The following is an 18,904-nucleotide window of genomic DNA, read 5'->3' as shown; positions in this document are numbered from 1 at the left end:
AAGCTGCCCATGCGCTCCTTCAAGTCCCTTTCCCACTGGTGCATGTAGCTGGCAGCTTCCCCGTGGGCCCCATCAGCCTGGCTCCAGTATCCTGTTTTCTGTTCCTTGCCAGATTTCTGGTTGGTTGCCACCTAATTCCTTTGAGCCTGGACTAATTTCTTGCAGTCCTCAGGAAGCATTGCTAATTCTCAAGTCTTCCCATCTGGCAGGTCCATCCCCACCCTCTGTACAGCATGCATGTTTCCTGTGATTTATATTTGTAGCAAGATGGCGTTATCATGACCTTAAAACACAGAGAAAGCCCTGATGGTCAGATCTCCCTCCCTCCTTCCCTTTTGCTAGTTTGCAGCAACCTGGGTTCCTATGCCCTAGATTGTACACCAAAGCTTATATGTATAGAAGCCGAGTAGAAAGCGTTCTGGGGAGTATAGAGACAGTCCATAAAAAAGCTGGAGTTTCTCTGCTGGCAGGCATATAGAATGTCTGGAGCCTTCCCAGGCCTGGCTAAGAACAGATATGGATGTGATGGACCAGGCTGTGACCCAAGCCAGCATGATCATCCCTTTTGCCAACTTAGAAGCTACAGAACAAGGAATAGTTGCAAAATCTCATTGAAGCAGCTGAGAATAATGAGGTTCCTGCTCATTAGCTGAGGTCCCCTGCCAGAATCCGTTCTTGCTACTGCAAGACCTTACATAGCTGAAGGAATTATGACACTTCTCCAGGGTTCAGAGTGACTCAGTCTTGGGCCCCCTGCCTCTTGACATTGCCTCAAGCCCTCAGTAATCCCCAGCAATGTACCATCTGTCCTGTCCTTACCGTTTAATTATCTGTCATCCTCAATTTCTCTGGAGTTCTGGCAGCCACTTTTAAGACATACCTGGGGTCCAAGAGCTCATATAAAAGTTTAAGAGGAAGATAAAAGGAACCCCAGTGAGAGTCTCCAGCACCAACTTGTGTGAGACTGTCAGAGATCCCGCAAAAGCATGAAATGGATAGGACTTAGACTCTGCGGGATAGCAGAGACAGAAGAAAGCAGTGATTGGCTAGCAAGGGAATGACAATAGTGTTTTACCAGTGCCCAGCTCTGGTGCCACATCATATGTCTCTATATTCCAGCCACAGAATTGGTTGCAAAATTTGTCACTTTGTCCCAGTGTTAAAGCCATATTTATGGCAAAATGACACAGATCAATAGAAACCAGGCAGAAAAGAAGACCTCATGGTTCACTTAGCTCAGAAGATAAAGGTGGCTTTCGGCCAGGCTCTGTGGATGTCAGGGACTAGGCAATCAAGGGCAAGGCCTTCGTCTCTGTACCAAGAGACCATACGGGCATCTGTTCTGCAGCAAATGGGAAAAGAAGCAAAAAACGAAAAACAAAACAAAACAAAAACAAAGATCTCCACCAGCTAACTTCTTAGCTGACTACTCCTTTTCTCTACAATTCGTAGACAGCAACTGCAGGGAAGCTGATGAGGACACTCTTCATGCATTCCCAACCTGTTCCTGTCACAGTGACACAGTTCACTAATGGGAGGGAATTTAATCACGAGTTCTGCCTGCCAAAAAAGAGAAAAAAAAAAGGATATTGGCAGATAAAATAAAACCCACAGCATTCTTCCTGCTACCTGGAGAACCCTTAAATCCCTGTCTGTAGAGAAACCCCACTTCTTCTTCAAGATCTAAGCCCTTCTATACACATTTACGCAGTCCTGCCCCAGGAAAAACTGAACATTTTTTTTTTTAAATTTTAAGGCATGTAGCCCTGGCTGTCATGGAACTCACTCAGAAGATATGGCTGGCCTCAAACTCACAGAAATCGCCTGCCTCTACCTGGGATTAAAGGTGCGCACCACCAACGCCTGCCCCTTAGGCTGAACACTCTCTGGAACACCTTAGTATCTCGTCTACTCCTTTGTCATGGCATTTGCTTTTTTTTGGTTTGTTTGTTTTTAATTTGATGTATGTTTGTTGTACAGGTGGATATGTACATCCTTCATACAATGTCACAGGCATTTCTTCAAACGTTTATATGACTATGCACATCTTTTGAGGAGAGTCACTCCCTCCCTCTTACTCCCCTTCCTGATAATCACATGCATCTTCCCCAAGCCTGACAACCTTCCTTCTGCTTCCCCATGTCTCATAATTGTGTGCATCTACGTGAAATCTACGATCCTCTAACTAAAGAAAACACATGGTTGATATTTGTCCCTTTGAGTATCGCTTACTTTGCTTAAGATAATTCCGGTCGCATCCATGTTCCTGCAAATTTACCTAAATTTCGTTCTTGTCTATGGCTGATTGAAACTCCCTTATGCGTTCATCTGTTGGTGACACCTAGGCTGATTCTGTAACTTGGCTATTATCTGAGCAAACATGTGTTTGATGTTTGTTTGGTCTCTCCATGCACAGATCCCTCCTGGACTGTCAGGTCTACAATCTGGGGTTATGTTCCCATCATCTTGGTACCTCGGTACTTGGAAATGTCTGGGGACCAGGGGCTTGGATGTTTGGAGGACATGGAGGACATCCACCCTCTGGCTGGACAGAGAAACCAGGGTCCTGGGTTAAAGGAAGCAGCTACTTGCTACTGGTCAATAATCTCCGTACATTCCTTGGAGCTTTAAGAGGGAGGAGCCTGTGCATTCTGTGTAGCAGTGACTCCACCTATAGACTGTAGCACATGCCTGGCCAGCCCTGGTACAGCATTTGGGCGAAAATACTACCCTTCATTCACTGGATATGAGAATCTTGAGAGGTCAGGGAGGTCAATTTGAGTTCCTTGGGATTGCATTTTTCTTGTTGGGGCTGATATTCCTCCATAAATACTGAACCAGTGTCACTATGAAGCAGACCACAGTTATGAGGGTCACATACTGTTGTCTGGAAACCCTGACCATCAGACTTCATTTCTTCCCTGTCACCACAAGAAAGAACTTCTTCCTCTTTGCAATGGCCCTTCCTCCCCATGTTTATTGTTTACTCAGTCCTTCTTATGCATGCTCTCGTTATCGCCCTCTTCTGGCCTCTTTGAGCACTGTCTCCACATACACAACTTGTCTCCATTCCACTCCCCACAGACACATAAATAAAAATAAAAACAAAAATCTTTTCTTTAAAACACTATTCTAGTCTTACAAGCTGGCCTAAGCAGTGAGATTTGACTGTATTTTCCTGATTGTGTCCCTAATTCTGAGTTCTTCACACATCTAAAGAAGCTAGGAAGAGAGCCAGCTGGAGACTCCTGACTGCGTCCTCAAGGTGGCCTTACCCAGGCCTGGCAAGACACTGAGTCCACTGCCATTATTGTCTATAAGGAAGGCCACCCAGCCAGGATGGAGTCCTGCCTGACTACCTGGCCTCTCAATACAGCAAACAGAGTGAAAGCAAAAGGCAACATCTGATAAGATAAACCAGGGGAAGGGTGGGGCAGACATGTTTATGTGCCTTATAAAAAAGATGCACCTAGTAAAAATATCTTACCACACTTGATATGAAAAGGGCTGTGTCCTTATTGTACAGAGGCCCTGTGAGGAAGCTGAGTGGAGAGCCACAGTTTTTAAAATGGAGAAAGATGTGAGCAGAGTCACACAAGAAAGGCAAATCAGATGGTTAATTTTTAAAAATATTAAGGCAAATAACAGAGACATCCACGGTATCCTTGGAGGGATGTGACTCGGCAAATTGAAACACTCGTTGTTCAAGAAACTATAGTGTTATGAGACCTGATGGTCACAGGCCTGTTACTCTAGGTACTTGAGAGATTAAGTCAGGAAAACAAGTTCAAGGCCAGCCTAGGCTCCAGGGGGAATTCAAGAGTAGCATGGGGAGAGTGGCTCTGGGGAGGAAAGAGGGAGGGAACAAGGAGAGAAAAAAGGAAGAAAGGAAAAAGAAATTTTGTTTTTGGGGGTATGTTGGTCGTAGAGGAACTATTCTTATCATTGCATTATGTAAAAAATTCCAGAATCATAATGGATAGAAGGCATGAAATCAATTATGTGTATGACTACATGCTGTATACAGTAAAATCAATAGTTGGATCAAAATGTGTATATAAAGATTGTTAGGAATTTTCTCTGCATTTTGTAAATTCTCTGGCAATTTGTTTGCTTCTTCGTGCATCCCATGGGTCTTTTGGTAAATCATATAAGAGTAGAAAACGGTTCTGTTGCAAGTAAGTGCTTCTGGTTGCCCTCCGATCCCTCCTTCATCCTCCCATCTCGGTTGCTCTCATTCCAAGTTTCTAACTTTAACATTCCTACGCTAAGGCTGACCATTCCCATAAACACACTGTGAGTCAGACTCCTGAAGGCAGGCCACGGTCTGATCTGAGTAGCCTGTGGAGATGAGTGACCATTTAGCAGAAAACACCCTTGCATTTGCTTTGATGGGAGCGGATGATGTTCACAGTAGCCTCCACCACACCTTCCCTTCGCATACCTGCCCTAGAAGTGCCAAACACTAGGAGATCTGTTGAGAGCCAAGGTCAGCATGACCTGAGACACATCTGCACTGTGCACGTCTGTCCTCAGAGGGAACATGTCCTTCCCCTCTGAGAATTATTTTAGATTATATTTGAATTATTTTAAAGAGACAATACTTCAGTGAAGTTAAGGATATGACTCCAGATGAGACAGGCAGATCAATGGCACCGTGTTGAGTGTCCACCCTCTGCCCACTGTGAGACTGGTCTTACATGTGTCTTAGAAGTAAGGAGCACAAAAATAAGTTGGCCTTTGACAGTGTGAGTGGAACACGGTAAGTCTGCCAAGAGCCAGGATGTGGTGTTAAAAGCATAAAGACTGGAGAACCAATGATAGAATTCAAAGGCAACTTTCCTGTTCATCAGCTTTGTGGTTTAAGGGAGTTAATTTCTCAGTCTCTCCAGCTATAAAATGTGGAAGGGATAGCCCAGCCGTCTCCCAACTCTGTTCGTTTATCAGGACCCTGCCTTCAGCAGAGCCCAACAATGAACCCGTGTGCACTTGTAGTTTGCTACTTTCTAGAGGTTGCCACTTAGAAACCACAAGGCCATTTTGGTCAGATGTCTACAAGGAGGAATTCTGGGTACCAGAGAGTGGACAGCTATAGACCTAACCCTTTTACTTACCAGCAGGTCTCTTTGAACAAAATATGTATCTTCCTGCATTTTAGGATGTACCTGTGAGAAATGGGAGCTGATAGCATCCATACATAAGGGAATACATATATTCTGCATGCTGCTCAGAATGTAGTAAAAAGTTATTCCATTGCCTAGTTATTTGAGACATTTTCCCTAGTTAGAAAAAAAAATGGGAATCTAGGAAACAGCCTAAAATCCATACACAAGAAAGTACCTGTTCTTTTCAGTTCATTTGCTTTGTAGTTGTGTAACTGTGAGTTTTGTCTAGCCCTTTCTGTCCTCCCCTCCCCTGCCCTCTCACCTGAGAGCTCCTTTGGGTAACAGATACATAGGGTCAGGTCTGTAATCAGCAAAGTCTTGGTTATGCAGCCGTGTAAGATCCTTGTTGTTCCCTCTCTTGGCAGGTCCTTCAAACCTGACTTCATCCTGGTCCGACAGCATGCCTACAGCATGGCCCTGGCTGAGGACTACCGGAGCCTGGTCATCGGCCTCCAGTATGGAGGGCTTCCTGCTGTCAACTCTCTCTACTCCGTATACAACTTCTGCAGCAAGCCTTGGGTGGTAGGTTACAGATCAGTCCATCTGGAGGGAACTGGGAAGCATGAGGTGGTCCTGTAATGGCTCCATTTCCCCAACACAGGACCTCAGCAAGGAGAAGAGTCTTATTTAAACAGCAAAACAAACAACTTGACCCCAGGCCTCTTCAGGGAATTGCGGCCTTGCAAATAGTATGTGTAACCCATTACGATAGAGGACTGTGCTACAGGAATATTAATCTTGATGACTTATAGCTCAGTTAATACAGTACTGGGCTCGGCCTCTACTGCTTCATAAACCAGATGTGGCGGTGGATACCTATAGTCACAGCACTTAGGAGATGGAGGCAGATGGATCAGACAGGGACTGACTTGGCTATGTACTAAGAGTTCTAAGCCAGACCAGGCTATGTGAGACCCTGACTCAAACAAAAACAAACATATATTACCGGTTTCTAACATTCTAGCATGTTCTTATTGTTGCTCTTCAACGTTATTAAACACTTATGAGTGCCAGAAGCCCTTGAGAGGTACCCATGCTATCAGTGTTTGACGATGGTTTCATGGCTCTGCTCTAGCGAGGAGGCTTACTTTCAGGCTGGATAAGAAACCCTGGGGTCTTAGGGCTCGTGGATGGTGAAGTCAGACTCTGAAGCCCTCTTTCTCCAACTTAACAGTTGCTTTCTCCCCATGGATTCCCTAGTCTCAACCATTCATTTGCTCTACTCAGGTTTCCATCCAACCATCATCAAAAATGAAGGGGCTTCCTAAAATACCAGCCCTCTTCCATTCTTTCAAATGCTCTCTGTCCCTAACTGAACTTTGTGATCCCACAGTTGGGTCTGCATCTAAATGACATCATTCCTTTAGCTACTATCTATCTCCATTAGTATAAGCAATGCACACACACACACACACACACACACACACACACACAGAGTGATAACATCAGAGTGTCTGCTGCTTGATCAATCTTCTATTCTACTGGAACAGTCTATTAACAAATGTGACAACTGTGTTATCAGTCCTATGATACATACCTTGATACCTCAGGGACAAAGGCAACTCAAAGGTGAAGAGAAAATGCTATGAATTGCTTCAGCTCTCTGGCCTATCGACCCTGTTTGGCTGCCTATCTGTCATCACCTTGGCGAGAAGGGCACTGATTGTTCTGGACTCTGAAGCTAGATTGCCCAAGGCCAAGTTTCTCCATTGAATGTGTGCCCTCAAGCAATTTCATTAACCTCTCTAAATTCAGCGTCCTTATTTTTTAAAAAGGATGATAATAATAGGTTCTTCCTGGTTTTCAGTAGGAGCATGTAAAGTGTATGTAATGGTGGTTGGTACACAGCATACCCATATGAGAAATTGGGACAATTGTTGCCTCTTACACATGGACTGTGACTACGCTGGGATGGCACTCAATATTTGTTGAATCTTGAGTTCATGTAATACATATTGATAGTCATGGCTACAGTCACCCTAGCTGTGGTCTCTTTGTGTCATTAGACCCATGGAATCTATGGTTTGAGTACCACGAGAAGGACACAGTCCATGGTTTTGATAGCAGCAGCTTCACTCGCATCCACTATGTCCTGTACTCAGCCCCAATATGCACATCCTGATAAGCAGGTATCTCTACTGCACAAGCGAGGAAACTGAGGCCCATAGAGCTGGCTGGCAGCAAGTGCTGCCTCTCTTCTCCATAACCCATGAGCCTAGCTATAAGCTGCACTGCAACTTCCTTATCTATAGAATGAGTGATACCCTCAAACATATTTCCCCACATTTCTCAAGTTCTCCAAGAATGACTCTGGGCTCTGCTGCACACTTGGGCACAGGAGCCCAGTGCGGAGCAGGAATTCTCTCAGATTTTTCATCTCTGGAGCAAAACATGGCTCTTCTTCTACCCACCAGATACCTGTTTGCAGAGTCCGAGCTGTTGTTTTGGTATCTGCCTGTCATTTCCCTTTGCCTTTGGAGTGAATGAGATCCTTGGTCCAGCCTTTTAAAGCTCATAAGGACCACCCTTTGCCAGCTTTCTAATCATGCCCTGCACCTGAGGCTACAGCCACGGCAGCCACTGAAGGCCTTCTGTGTCTCCTTGACCACACAAAACACCCTTCTTTCTCTTATAGCATAGGTCCAGGGGGCCTTCCTGATGCCCCCCCCTCCTCTATGTCCCAAATCCCCCATGCTTCCCACTAGCATTACCATCCCATCCCAACTTTGTAATGTACAAATTAGGAAAGTGACATTCGGAAACCTACACTTGACCCCTGCTCCTCCAGGTCTTATAGCTAGTAAATAACAGGAAATAAATTCTTTAGTTTGAATGAGAGAGTCTGGATTCAGAGTGAGTATCACAAAGTGCCTACAATGCTGTCCTACCTAGAAAGATAGACATTGTAGGCAGAGGGATTGCAGGACTCCCAGAAGACTGTACTGTGGGCAAGAACCTTGTGTTAAATGGCTGAGAATGCAGTTAAGAGCTTGTAAAATGTGGTTAACTGTAGCCAGTTACCTGCTAACTTGCTAGGTCAGGGGGCAAGGCACAAGGGGTAAAGAGAAATGATATCTAACCAAGGAGGGTGCCTTTTAATCCTAGTGGTGGACAACAGATTCTAGAACTTAGCACAGGGCAGGCACTTGAAGGCCAGGTTCAAGTGGGTTCCTGGATCCTAGTGGGAAACCCTAGCTGCCTAATGATCTCTCCTTTTTCTCTCCCAGTTTTCTCAGCTCATTAAGATCTTCCATTCCTTGGGTCCTGAGAAATTTCCACTAGTGGAGCAAACATTTTTCCCCAACCACAAGCCAATGGTGAGTGCCTTTTTAGTTCTGCTTATCTTTATAATGCAGAATGACTATTGCTTGTCTATCTTCTGAGTCACTTTGGGCTGCTCAGGCCTCGCTTCCTGGTTGTCTGGACTCCACATGAGAGCCTTCATGTCCTGTGCTTGTGGGGATGTATAGTGTTTCTTGAGGAACCTCGAGGAAGGTTCAACTTCTCTAGGATAAATCAGGCAGTAGGACAAGTGACAAAAGTACTTGGCATTCTGTGAAACTCTGTTAATTCTTAACACATCAAGGCACATCTTGAGCTGGCATCCTTGAGCCAGAGGCGGAGTATAAAGGGAAAAGGCATTTTTATGGTAAAATGTTATCTCCAATGCACTTTTCCTGGGACCTGGTTTCCAGTGTAATTTTAATAAAAACTGTGTTATTCTATTTGAGCTGATCATTAAAGAGCAATGTGCTTACGTGTTCGATTTCCTTTCCTTGGAGTGTACCTCTGGGAGTCGATTGGGGCCAAGTTGGAGTATGCGGCTTCACTATCTATTTGGAAGGTTTAAGATTAATATCGTTCTGAGTAAGTTGGAGAGTTCTGTGTCCACAGCTGGAATTTTGGTAGAAGTATTCTGAGCTCGTGGGCTCAGCCTACTACATCTGTTTATGTATTGGTGCTCGATCAGTGAATTTGATCATGAAGGGAGTAGGTGTCTCAGGATGGACTCACCATAGCTAAAGACTGTGGCTGGATTGTAGAATCGTAGGCTCTGGCTGCTGAGCTGAACAGGCCTCTTTGAAGGCCCTGTCAGGTAGGGCTACGGGCTTCCGTGGGAGCAATCTAGCCAGTCAGAGGCTCTCATTGATTGTCTATCTACTGTATCCATAACCTATCAGTCACAGAATCAAGGATGTCTGGTTGGTGTGAGTAAGTGTAGGTAAACCTGAATTATCAGTTTAACTGAAATGAAAGCAGCCAGATTAGTAATGAACTTTCTGGGTATGTGTCAGGGCCTTTCCAGAGGGGATTAACAGAGCCAGGAGAAACTCGCCTGGAATGTGGATCTTTTAGCATCATCTATGGAGTGAAGGGCCCAGATGGGATAAAAAGGAATGAAAGAAGGCTGGGCTCATCCTCTTTTACTTCTGGTCTACAATAATGAATGCTGCTGGTCCTACCATGACCTCCTGGATACAATGAACCAAAGCTTCTGAAACCAGGAGCCAAAACAAAATAAATAGTCCTCACTATAAGTCATTTCTTTCTGGTATTTGGTTACAACAATGACAAAAATCTGACTATGGAACATGTGTAAATATTCTGAGAAAATTGAGAATTTGTCTTCAAAGTAGATAATTATTAATCACAGACCAGTCTACTGACTAGATTTTAGACAAATATTTAATCTCCTTGAGAGTAGTAGAGCCATAGAGCAGTTTGATGAGAGTCTGTACAAATGTGTATATAACATTGTGTCTGGCATATGGTGGGTTCTCAGAGTGGAGGACCTTTCAAACAGGGGCAAAGACTATAACTTGGGACACTAGCAGGGGAGGCCTCACAGTTAGATGGGTGGAGTGCAGTGGACTGGAGCTCACTGAGTACTGGGGGGAGGGGGGTAGCTCACCAGCTGTCCTAGGGACTCAGAAATTCATGGCAATGCCAACTAGGAGCTTCACTAAGGATTTCAGTTAGACCATTGACATTGACAAATATGGCTGCCTGCAAGCTTACACTCTGTCATCCATCATGGGATTCTCAGGAAGAAAATAAGGTCTAAGGATTATACCACCCACTGGTGATTTAGATAGAGATCTCTTAAACACTGGATCTTGCCAGTAGAATGACGGAGTTTAGTTAGGGCTGGATTAGCAAGCGTAAGGATTTAAGGATAACTCTCCTGAAATCTGTTGCAAAAACGGGCATAATTGAAATGGGCCAAGCTATAGCCAAGGGTGGAAGGAGATTGTGTGCCGAGGTTATAGGGAAGACAGGCAGAATCTGCTTGCAAGATCCTCTCTGATATCAATTATAACCTCCCAAGCCAGGACACAAGAAGGCAAGAGACAGCAGGTATGTGATAGAAATAAAACCACTTTACTGTTTAGAATAAAGGACAGCTATAAAAAGTGAACACTATGCAACATTACAAGACAATATACATTCACGGAATATAAAATTCATAAATAACATGGAGGAAAACTGTAAACAGTGCTACAAAATTTAGCAACAAATACATTCCTTCTAGAGGGGGTTTTCTCTGGCTGGTGTCTCTTCATCTCTACTGGGCTTCAGCACAGCTGGCTTGCTAGAGGAAAAATAGACAGAGAATCTAAGGTACCCCTGTCCCCAGAGCATGGTCATTTCCTCGGGTTCTCTCCTCCTCAACCCAAACAGCCGACTTAGATCTACTGAGACCTCTCTCTCCTGCCTTCTCCCATTTCATTGGATTTCTACCATCAGACTTTATTTTTTTTTTAAGTTTCTCTGATACAAATACGAAAGTGATATTTTTATCGTTAAGTAGCTGGGAGCCAACTACCTGAATGGCACCTTGATGTGAGGCAGGGAAGAGTAATGCCTCCTGGACTCACATTATCTCCCAGACAGATCTATCCCCAAAAGTCACTATGTTCTTTGTCGTTTAAGAAGCACAACATGAGACAGTGTTTATATGGCAGAGCTAGGACTGGAGAAAGTAAACATTGGAGTCTCCTTAAGCTCCACATCCTGGCTATAGAAGAGAGCTATCCTGGGCAACAGGAGCCTGAGCAGAGGAATTCCTTGGTTGGGAGACAGAAAAGTTGCCTGGATGAGACAAAGAGAGCTTAGAATCTCAGTTGCCATGGCTCTGGACTGCAGAAACCATGACTTCCTGGTTGAGTAGGAGAAAGGTCTTGGAAAGTGGGTGGCAGATGACCTAGGGATATTTGATACAGGACAAGAACTTGAGTGTACTTTTGATTTCTGTTTTGTTTTGCTTTTGCTTTTTTTCTTCTTCTTCTTCCCACCCTTAGGATTCTATGGGGAGGAGGCTGGAGGAGTCTGTTTCTAGTACCTTCCATTTCCTTGAATCTCCATTCTAGCTGAGTGGTGATTGTGTCCCAGTAATTCTGCCCTCCATTCTACTGTAGAATTTGAATCAGAAAAAAAAAATGGCATGTGGGTTTCTTTCTTTTTTTTTTCTTTTCTTCTTCTCTTAGACACAGTGTACACACAACAGCCTACACATGGCACATGATTTAGCAAAATAAAACATTCACGATATAATTGAAGTATCAAAGTGTCTCAGCTACATAAATGATTTTAAATTATACAGTAAGTGAACAGGTGAAATAAACAAAGCTATAGCTTATTGAAAGCTCAAAAACCGCTCTCCGATGATGTAACTTTACACAAGACCCTTTCGTGGCCAGTACTTCTCACCAAGACCTCAAAAGCCGACTGGGGCCATTGGTTCTGCCCATTGGTTTTATCTTCAGGTGCCTCATACTTAGGCCTCACCTCAAGTCTGTCCATGTAAAAGGGAGGTGATTACCAGGGATTGAGAATGGCCCGATGCTGGATTAAGATGGAAAAGATGTTGGGGTATACATATGGGAGGGCACTTGAGTAAGATAGATCAGGAGCGCCATATTAGGAAACTCTGAGGTTGAAATAGACAACTTCCAACAGTAAAGCCAGAGGTTCAGCTCTTAAGAACCACTGGCTTGCTGACCTCAGCTCCTTCTCTCGGCACACCATGGAAATGGTTGTGCCTTCTGCCCCCTGTCAGCACAGGGGAAAGATGCAAGGGAATGAAATCAACCAAGAGAAAACTTGACACCCATCTCCTGAACTGTCTTCCTGCCCTGCTCTTCTATCAAACACCTGGACAAAGCAGTGGTATGTGTGGGGTGGGGACAGACTAGAACTTGTTCTCTCTCTCTCTCTCTCTCTCTCTCTCTCTCTCTCTCTCTCTCTCTCTCAACTGGTAACTGTGTTTCTAAAGTGGAATGAAAACGATATGATACTAATAGAGGATAAATACCCATAATCTGAAAAAAGACAGAGTAACTGTGTTAAATGTCACCACCTTACTATCTCCAACTCTGTGCAATACACTCTCACCTACTATTGGCATTGCAATGTTGACACTAAAACTTAAAATAATCTTATTTAATAGGAAAATTTATACTGTACTTTTATTTAAAAACAAAAATACAACACAACAAAAGGCCTACATTTGGACGGCAGAGCCTGGCTCCCTCAGTAACCAATCATGTTCATTCTATGAGGTGACCACCTCCGGAAGTGACTTCACCCATTACTGAGCTGGGGAAGAAGTGTATGCTGTCCCCAGATCCAGGAGAGGAGTCATTCCACTGTGCAACTGCCCCTTTCATGAGAAGGCCCTAACCTAACACTCACACTCCCCTGCCGTCAGCCAGCCAGTAAGGCAATTAAGTGAAGGGCACCCCGAACAGAAAGCAGAACAAAGAAGGGAGATGGATGGTCAGATAACCCCAGTTATAGGGACAGTAGGGTACTGAGTGTGGTCAGAGTTTCAAATTTTAATTCAGATAATAAAAAAAAGTCAACTTGGAATGTCACAATTTCCCATCAAACAACAAAAGAAAAAAAGATTAAACTATTTGCATATTTAACAGCATTGAATAGAATTCTGTGTCCTATAAAAAAAATTAGCTCATAATCCCCCGTGGGTATATGCAAATGTATATATAAACACATCCCCCTAGATGAGCTAAACACTACTTTGGAAATAGTATTCTCTATCCAAATCTACTTGACTATATCTGTGGATAGTGTCAGGTGTGTGTTTCTCCAACTTACAGTTGGCAAGCTTCCAGCCAAACTTCCCCAAGAATTCCTAGGAGACTGTCTCATGGGAGGCAGGAGAGGAAAGACGTTCATCTCAGCCCTTTGAGTTTTTTGTACAGACGGGCAGGTTGCCTGCTGAACCCAGGCAGATGTTTAAGCCTTTGCCAGCTCAGAAAGTTCTGTTACTCTTGGATGCTTGTTCCAGGATCTGAAACATGGGGTCAACCCAAGTATCACAGGGCTGGATAACTGTGAGACCCACTCCTACAGTCTGTCTCTTCTCTCCCTCTGACATGCACACATAGACAGACTGTCTGACCCAGACATACAGTTGTATATCCTCTGTGTAGAAGACCTTTCAAATACCTGGCGTCTGTCTGCTTGCTGCCTTTGACTGATTGGGAAACAGTTGGACTTCTGCCAACTTCCTTATCCATGTTTCCTGTGTATTGGGATGAAGAAGTGTATATGGAACTGGGTCTAGGATGTGGTCAAGAGAGGAAGAAGAAAGAAGAGTAGCTTTAAATGCCCCAATGGGATAAATTTTTCAATTTCTGTTTTCCTAAAAAAATATAGATTATATATCATGAAGAAGAGGTGTATACATGCCTCGTTCTTTCTGGCTTGGCACCAGAGATCCCCAGTTGGAAATGGGTGATGTCAAAACCAAAAAGAAGGGGTAGGGGCGGGGCCAGGAAGGTATTTCCAAATCAACTCCATAGACAGCAGAGACTTTAAGTGTCCCCAGTGCTAAATTTGCAAGAAAACAGGCACTAATTTCATTGTCATCATCTGGGAAGAGTTAGTGTCTGGGACGCTCGGCGGGATGGGAAGGAGGTGAGGTGGGGAAGGTCTGGGTTCAGGGGTCTGTGGCGTTGCTGATGCTCTTGTCTGGGGGAGCCCATCCTCGGTACCAGCTGCAGTAGCCACCCTTCTGCCGGATGCAGGCGTAGTGTTTGGACTGATAGCCAGGGTACCCAAAATTGGAGAGCATGTCGGTCCAGAGACACTCATTCTTGGAGGTCACAAAACAAGGCAAGTAGTAGCAGGACTTGATCTGTAATGACACGCAAGCCACAGTTAGGGGACTGCACCATGGCAGGCCCTCCCTGAATTCAAACCCAGGGGGTTCCTGCCCTTTAATGCTACCAGATTAATAACACTAGCTATAAGCTCCCATTGAGTGTCTACTGGGCACCAGACATACTGTCTCTAAACTTTTGGTACACTTCTAAATCCCCTCTATAGATGAATAGAGACTCTCAGAAAGGTTAAACAGCTCATTCCAGGTCACACAGCATTTGAGTCTCAGATTAGATGTGGGAAGAGGCGACTACCACTGTTGTAGGAAATGGAGGAGTTCAAACAACAAAAGCAAGACTGGAGAGATGGTTTAGTGGTTAAGAAAACTGACTGCTCTTCCAGAGGTCCTGAATTCAATTCCCAGCAACCACATGGTGGCCCACAACCATCTGTAATGGGATCTGATGCACTCTTATAGTGTGTGTCTCAAGAGTGGCTGCAGTGTACTCATATAAGTAAAACATAAGTAAACAATAAAGGCATAGATTTTAGAGTTCAACTGCCCTGGGTTGGAAATCAGACTCAACAAGCTATATAACCCAGGATCATAGACAAAGATCTCTGATGCCTTGATTTCTTCTACAGTGAAATAATAGTGATTAGGAACACATGAGGTTATTATGAGGATTAGGGGGAGAAAGCGATTCGGTTCCCTCTCGTGACCTTGTGTATGGGGAAGGGACTGGACCTGGTTGAGTCAGCTGTCAGAGTGAACCCACTCACAAGAGCTTGGCAGAACCCTCCACTGAAAGTTCTTGTACCTGTCATTGGCCTTGAAGAGCAGCAGGGAGGGGCGGGGAGGTTGAAGAGCCCTCTCAACCCAGCAGCTGCCAAGTAGGCACCATGCAGGCAGCGAATACAGAACAAAGGCGTTCTTCAGAGCTTTCCTGGCTGCCTTGCCCCAGGGCAGCATTCCTTACCACCCCTGCACCACCCAACAGGCTGTCTGCCCCAGCTAGCAGGAACCAAAGCTTCCAGATTGGCACCCTCCCCTAGAACTCACCTTGCAATTGCAACCCAGGTGGTAGCGGTAATTGAGGCCCTTGCGCTGGGACAGTGTGAGGTGGTCCCACCTCTCCACAAAGTTGCACAGTCCTGTGTACATCTTGCCTTCATACACGCGCCCTGGAGGAGAATAGGAGGCAAGGGGGCAGGCATTCTGTTAGACCTCTCAACTGCCAGGGGGCAGGCACTGACCCTGGGTTTGAGACACCTTCCTCAACACCTTTAGACGTGAATTCTGGCCCTGTTTTCCAGACTGATAATGGAGCTTGAGATAGCAAGCACTCTGCTGAAGGCCTCAAAGGTCTGAGAATTCCTTAGGGTTTTGTGTGTTGTCATTACTACAACGACAGCCTAAAGATCAGACTGTCATACAAGACAAACCTAATGGATTGACTGCCAAGAGCTGTTGAAGAGGCAACCTATTTCTAGCTACGTTAAAGCTGAGATACCATGAGATCAGGACACAACCAGATGTACAATGGAGCCAAGGCTGCCAGGCAGGAGTGCGTAAGCAAGCCAGACCCTTAACCTGAGGAGCCAGGTGTCTGCAACCCTCTGGATGTCACTGACTCAAGCTTCGGCAGACCACCCCAGAGCAAAGGAGTCTCAGTGCTCCTGCAGACACTTACCTGTCAGCAGGTACTGGTATTTGTTGACTTCTAGCTTGAGGCCACAAAGACTTTCAGAGGCTTCCGTGTGAATGTACTGCACGTGGGGCATCTTACTGAAGCCTCGGTACATCTGTGGGCAAAAGAAACATGATCGTGAGAGAGAGCCCAGTGTCCAATCTGCATGCTGCTGTGTAGTGTTCTGTAGAGTCTCTGGTCCCCCCTGTGCAGCCGGACAGTGGTAGACTATGAACCTGTCACCACAGGGTTTCCTGAACACCACCGAAGGAGGCCATCTAGTCTTTTCCCTGGGCCAGGATGGTGTCTTCCTATCCAGCTATATGTATGTTCTATCCACCTGCTGCACCCCACTCCTCTACCTACACATCCGCACATCACAGATTCAAGGCATCTACTATGAAAAGCACCCAGGGCTCTATGCAAGTTCAAGGGGCCAGCCAGCCAGCCAGCCAGCTGGCCTTCAAGTGCCATCTCAGTGATAGGCTGGTGTATGTAGCAACGTTCTTACTCACAGGATTCTCACAAGGGCCCTGAGAGTGGGTACTGAGAACTCCATTTTTTCCAATGGGGGCACTAATGTAAATTCCATTCGGCTAGAGGAGAGTGAACTCGGGACAGGCATTATCTTAAGTTCTTATTTTTCTGAGCTTCTGCCGTGGCGCTGAGTTTCTTTGCTCAAGGTAAAGCCCTCCCGCCAAAGCAAAACTTCTTAATTAAGGATATCATTATTACTAGGTTAAACTATGTAAAATTCATCTGCAACATGACTGAGCGGAGTGGCTACACCTCTTGGAAACATTTGAAGCACAAGACAATATGTTTCCTTGACAACGTGTCAAAGACACCGTGGCAGGAGAGCAGACACAGAGCAGGGATGTTGGTAACCTTCCAGTGATAAGTAGAACAGCCTCGGCTACAGGGTTATATGGGCCCAGGGTTAGTGACACTGCAGGTAGGTTACTGCTAAAATATCTAGCCACCGGATGCCCAGGACCTTAGAGGGCAGGAAAGAGCCTTGGTCTCACTTTACAAGGTTCAGGCCTGAACCTTAGACAGGCTTAGAGGCTTGTCTATAGTCACACAGTTGGTAAACAGTGGGCACAAAGTCCAAGCAAGATAACGCATAGTCTGTGGTCTTAACGGTCATCTGTCTCTATCTCTCCTTGCAGCCTTTGAAGCTTAAGACCCAGGGCTTCCACAGCAGCAGGGGCTTCTCGCATCTCTAGCTTTTGCGAGACTCGTGTCACAACGTGACTGGAATGCCTGGCCATGTGACTTTAACAGAGACTGAGCACATTCTGTGACTCTAGAATGAGTCCCTGTGTGCTACACAAGCCCTGATCTACTGAGGCCACACTGTCATCTGTGAGACAGGGAAGAGGGAAGGTGGAGGGGGACACTGAGGCCTGGTTCTTACCTCTCTAAGGGCCTTGAATATCTGGTTGTCACTAGCCCTATGCTAAGAGCTTTGCAGTAGAACGATTCCTTAGCATGCATTATTAGTTACTCAGGTCATTAATACCAGCCAGCGTACCCCATTGGTGCCTCACAAATACCCAGCTACGTAAAACCTGATGGGCTGGGTTTTGTTTTGTTGCTGCTGCTGTTGTTATTATCATCTTGTTTGTCCTCATCTTCTAACAGGCAGGTGGCTAGCAGAGTCAGGTGGTCTACAGGGCACGAGGCTGTCTGTTCACAATCTAGAGAGGCAGGCCTCTGCTTGTTTACAGAGTGTCCTGTCCTGATGGCTTAGACACCTTCTGAACCCTTCTGCTACCCTGGGGGCTTTGCAACAGAACAAGTAACAGAATGTGGGGGTTCAGTCCGCTATGGGGGAGCAGACCAGAATGATGATGTGCTTGCTGCTGGGTGATACCCATCTGACTCCACAGGAAACACAGTTAAGATTCCTGATGTGTGCAGCACCATCACCATGGCCTGCAAAGAACAAGACACCCTGACTTCCGCGCCAGGTAAACTGTTCATGCGGTTTCAGGTTTTGGTAAATATTTCCACTAAGTGCTTAGTGGACGACAACACAGTAGGTCTCAGCAAGGGCTCGATAAGAATCTTGCACCATAAGAGTCTCAGGCATTGGACGACAATGGCTTCCTGAGGCCTGAAGGTCAAGGGGTCCTGCAGCTGGAGGAAACCCTGCTGGCGCTCGTTTGCTTCCACAAACCACTAAGGAAAGGGCCCAGCACATTCCAATTGCCCGGCAGATCTGTCCTGCCCCCAGTTAGGACAAGCAAAGCGCATGACCGGCACATGTTTCCCTGGGATCCTCCTGGGACCAACTGGGACATAATGTCCCCCACGTGCTGTCCCTTGCAGCCTGCCTGAAAGCTTGTCTACACTGCACAAACAATAGCCCCTGGCAAAACAAACTGCTTTCCCATGGTCCTAATAGGAGATAAGGCCCCCACAAATGACAGAGGCCACTTCTGGAAACTTCCACCTTTGCCCCACAACTCAATCCCAGCTAATCTCTAAGTAAGGGTTTACAATAAGCTCCCACAATGTCCTTAAAGCCTCCTGTCACACACACACACACACACACACACACACACCACACACACACACACACACACACACACACACACACACACACACTGTGGGGTCTGTGTGCACTTAAGGCATGCCTGAGAGAAGGAAGGAAGACCATGTGCCTGTCTTTAGAGGTCAGACACCCTGACTTTCTCATGTTCTCTGTTCTCCGAGTTCCTCCAATCCTGCTCCCGCATTGCCCAGCTTCCATATCAGACCCTCTGGAGTAGCCTAATCCACTGTAACAGACCTCCTAGGGACCAGTGCCAGCCTCAGCAGTTGAATATACTTCTGATACACCCTTTGCAGGTTGCACACCTGTCAGATCACATACCAGCAAACCCATCCTGGCCTTTAAGTCCCCCTGAG

General features: G+C 45.6%; 2 protein-coding genes across 14 annotated transcripts in view; one reads left to right on the top strand and one right to left on the bottom strand.

Moving 5' to 3' along the window:
- The window catches only part of Syn3 (synapsin III), a 450,181-nt gene that overhangs the window by 138,894 nt on the left and 292,383 nt on the right, over nt 1-18,904 (top strand). For all 13 annotated transcript variants that reach the window (XM_006513699.4, NM_013722.3, XM_006513698.3 and 10 more), the window contains exons 5-6: nt 5,531-5,687; nt 8,393-8,482. In XM_006513699.4, the coding sequence (XP_006513762.1) occupies nt 5,531-5,687; nt 8,393-8,482 (247 nt within the window). The remainder of the gene's footprint in view (nt 1-5,530; nt 5,688-8,392; nt 8,483-18,904) is intronic.
- Timp3 (tissue inhibitor of metalloproteinase 3) overlaps nt 10,528-18,904 on the bottom strand; it is a 49,094-nt gene continuing 40,717 nt past the window's right edge. Inside the window, exons 3-5 of the mRNA NM_011595.2 lie at nt 15,989-16,100; nt 15,358-15,479; nt 10,528-14,328 (exon numbers count right to left, since the gene is read on the bottom strand). Coding sequence (NP_035725.1) covers nt 14,131-14,328; nt 15,358-15,479; nt 15,989-16,100 — 432 coding nt within the window. The 3' untranslated portion in view covers nt 10,528-14,130. The remainder of the gene's footprint in view (nt 14,329-15,357; nt 15,480-15,988; nt 16,101-18,904) is intronic.

The sequence above is a fragment of the Mus musculus genome, chromosome 10 (assembly GCF_000001635.26).
Source record: "Mus musculus strain C57BL/6J chromosome 10, GRCm38.p6 C57BL/6J".
In the NCBI taxonomy this organism is placed as follows: domain Eukaryota; kingdom Metazoa; phylum Chordata; class Mammalia; order Rodentia; family Muridae; genus Mus; species Mus musculus.
Note: the sequence above shows the minus strand (reverse complement) of the source record. Positions and strands in the feature narration are given on the sequence as shown.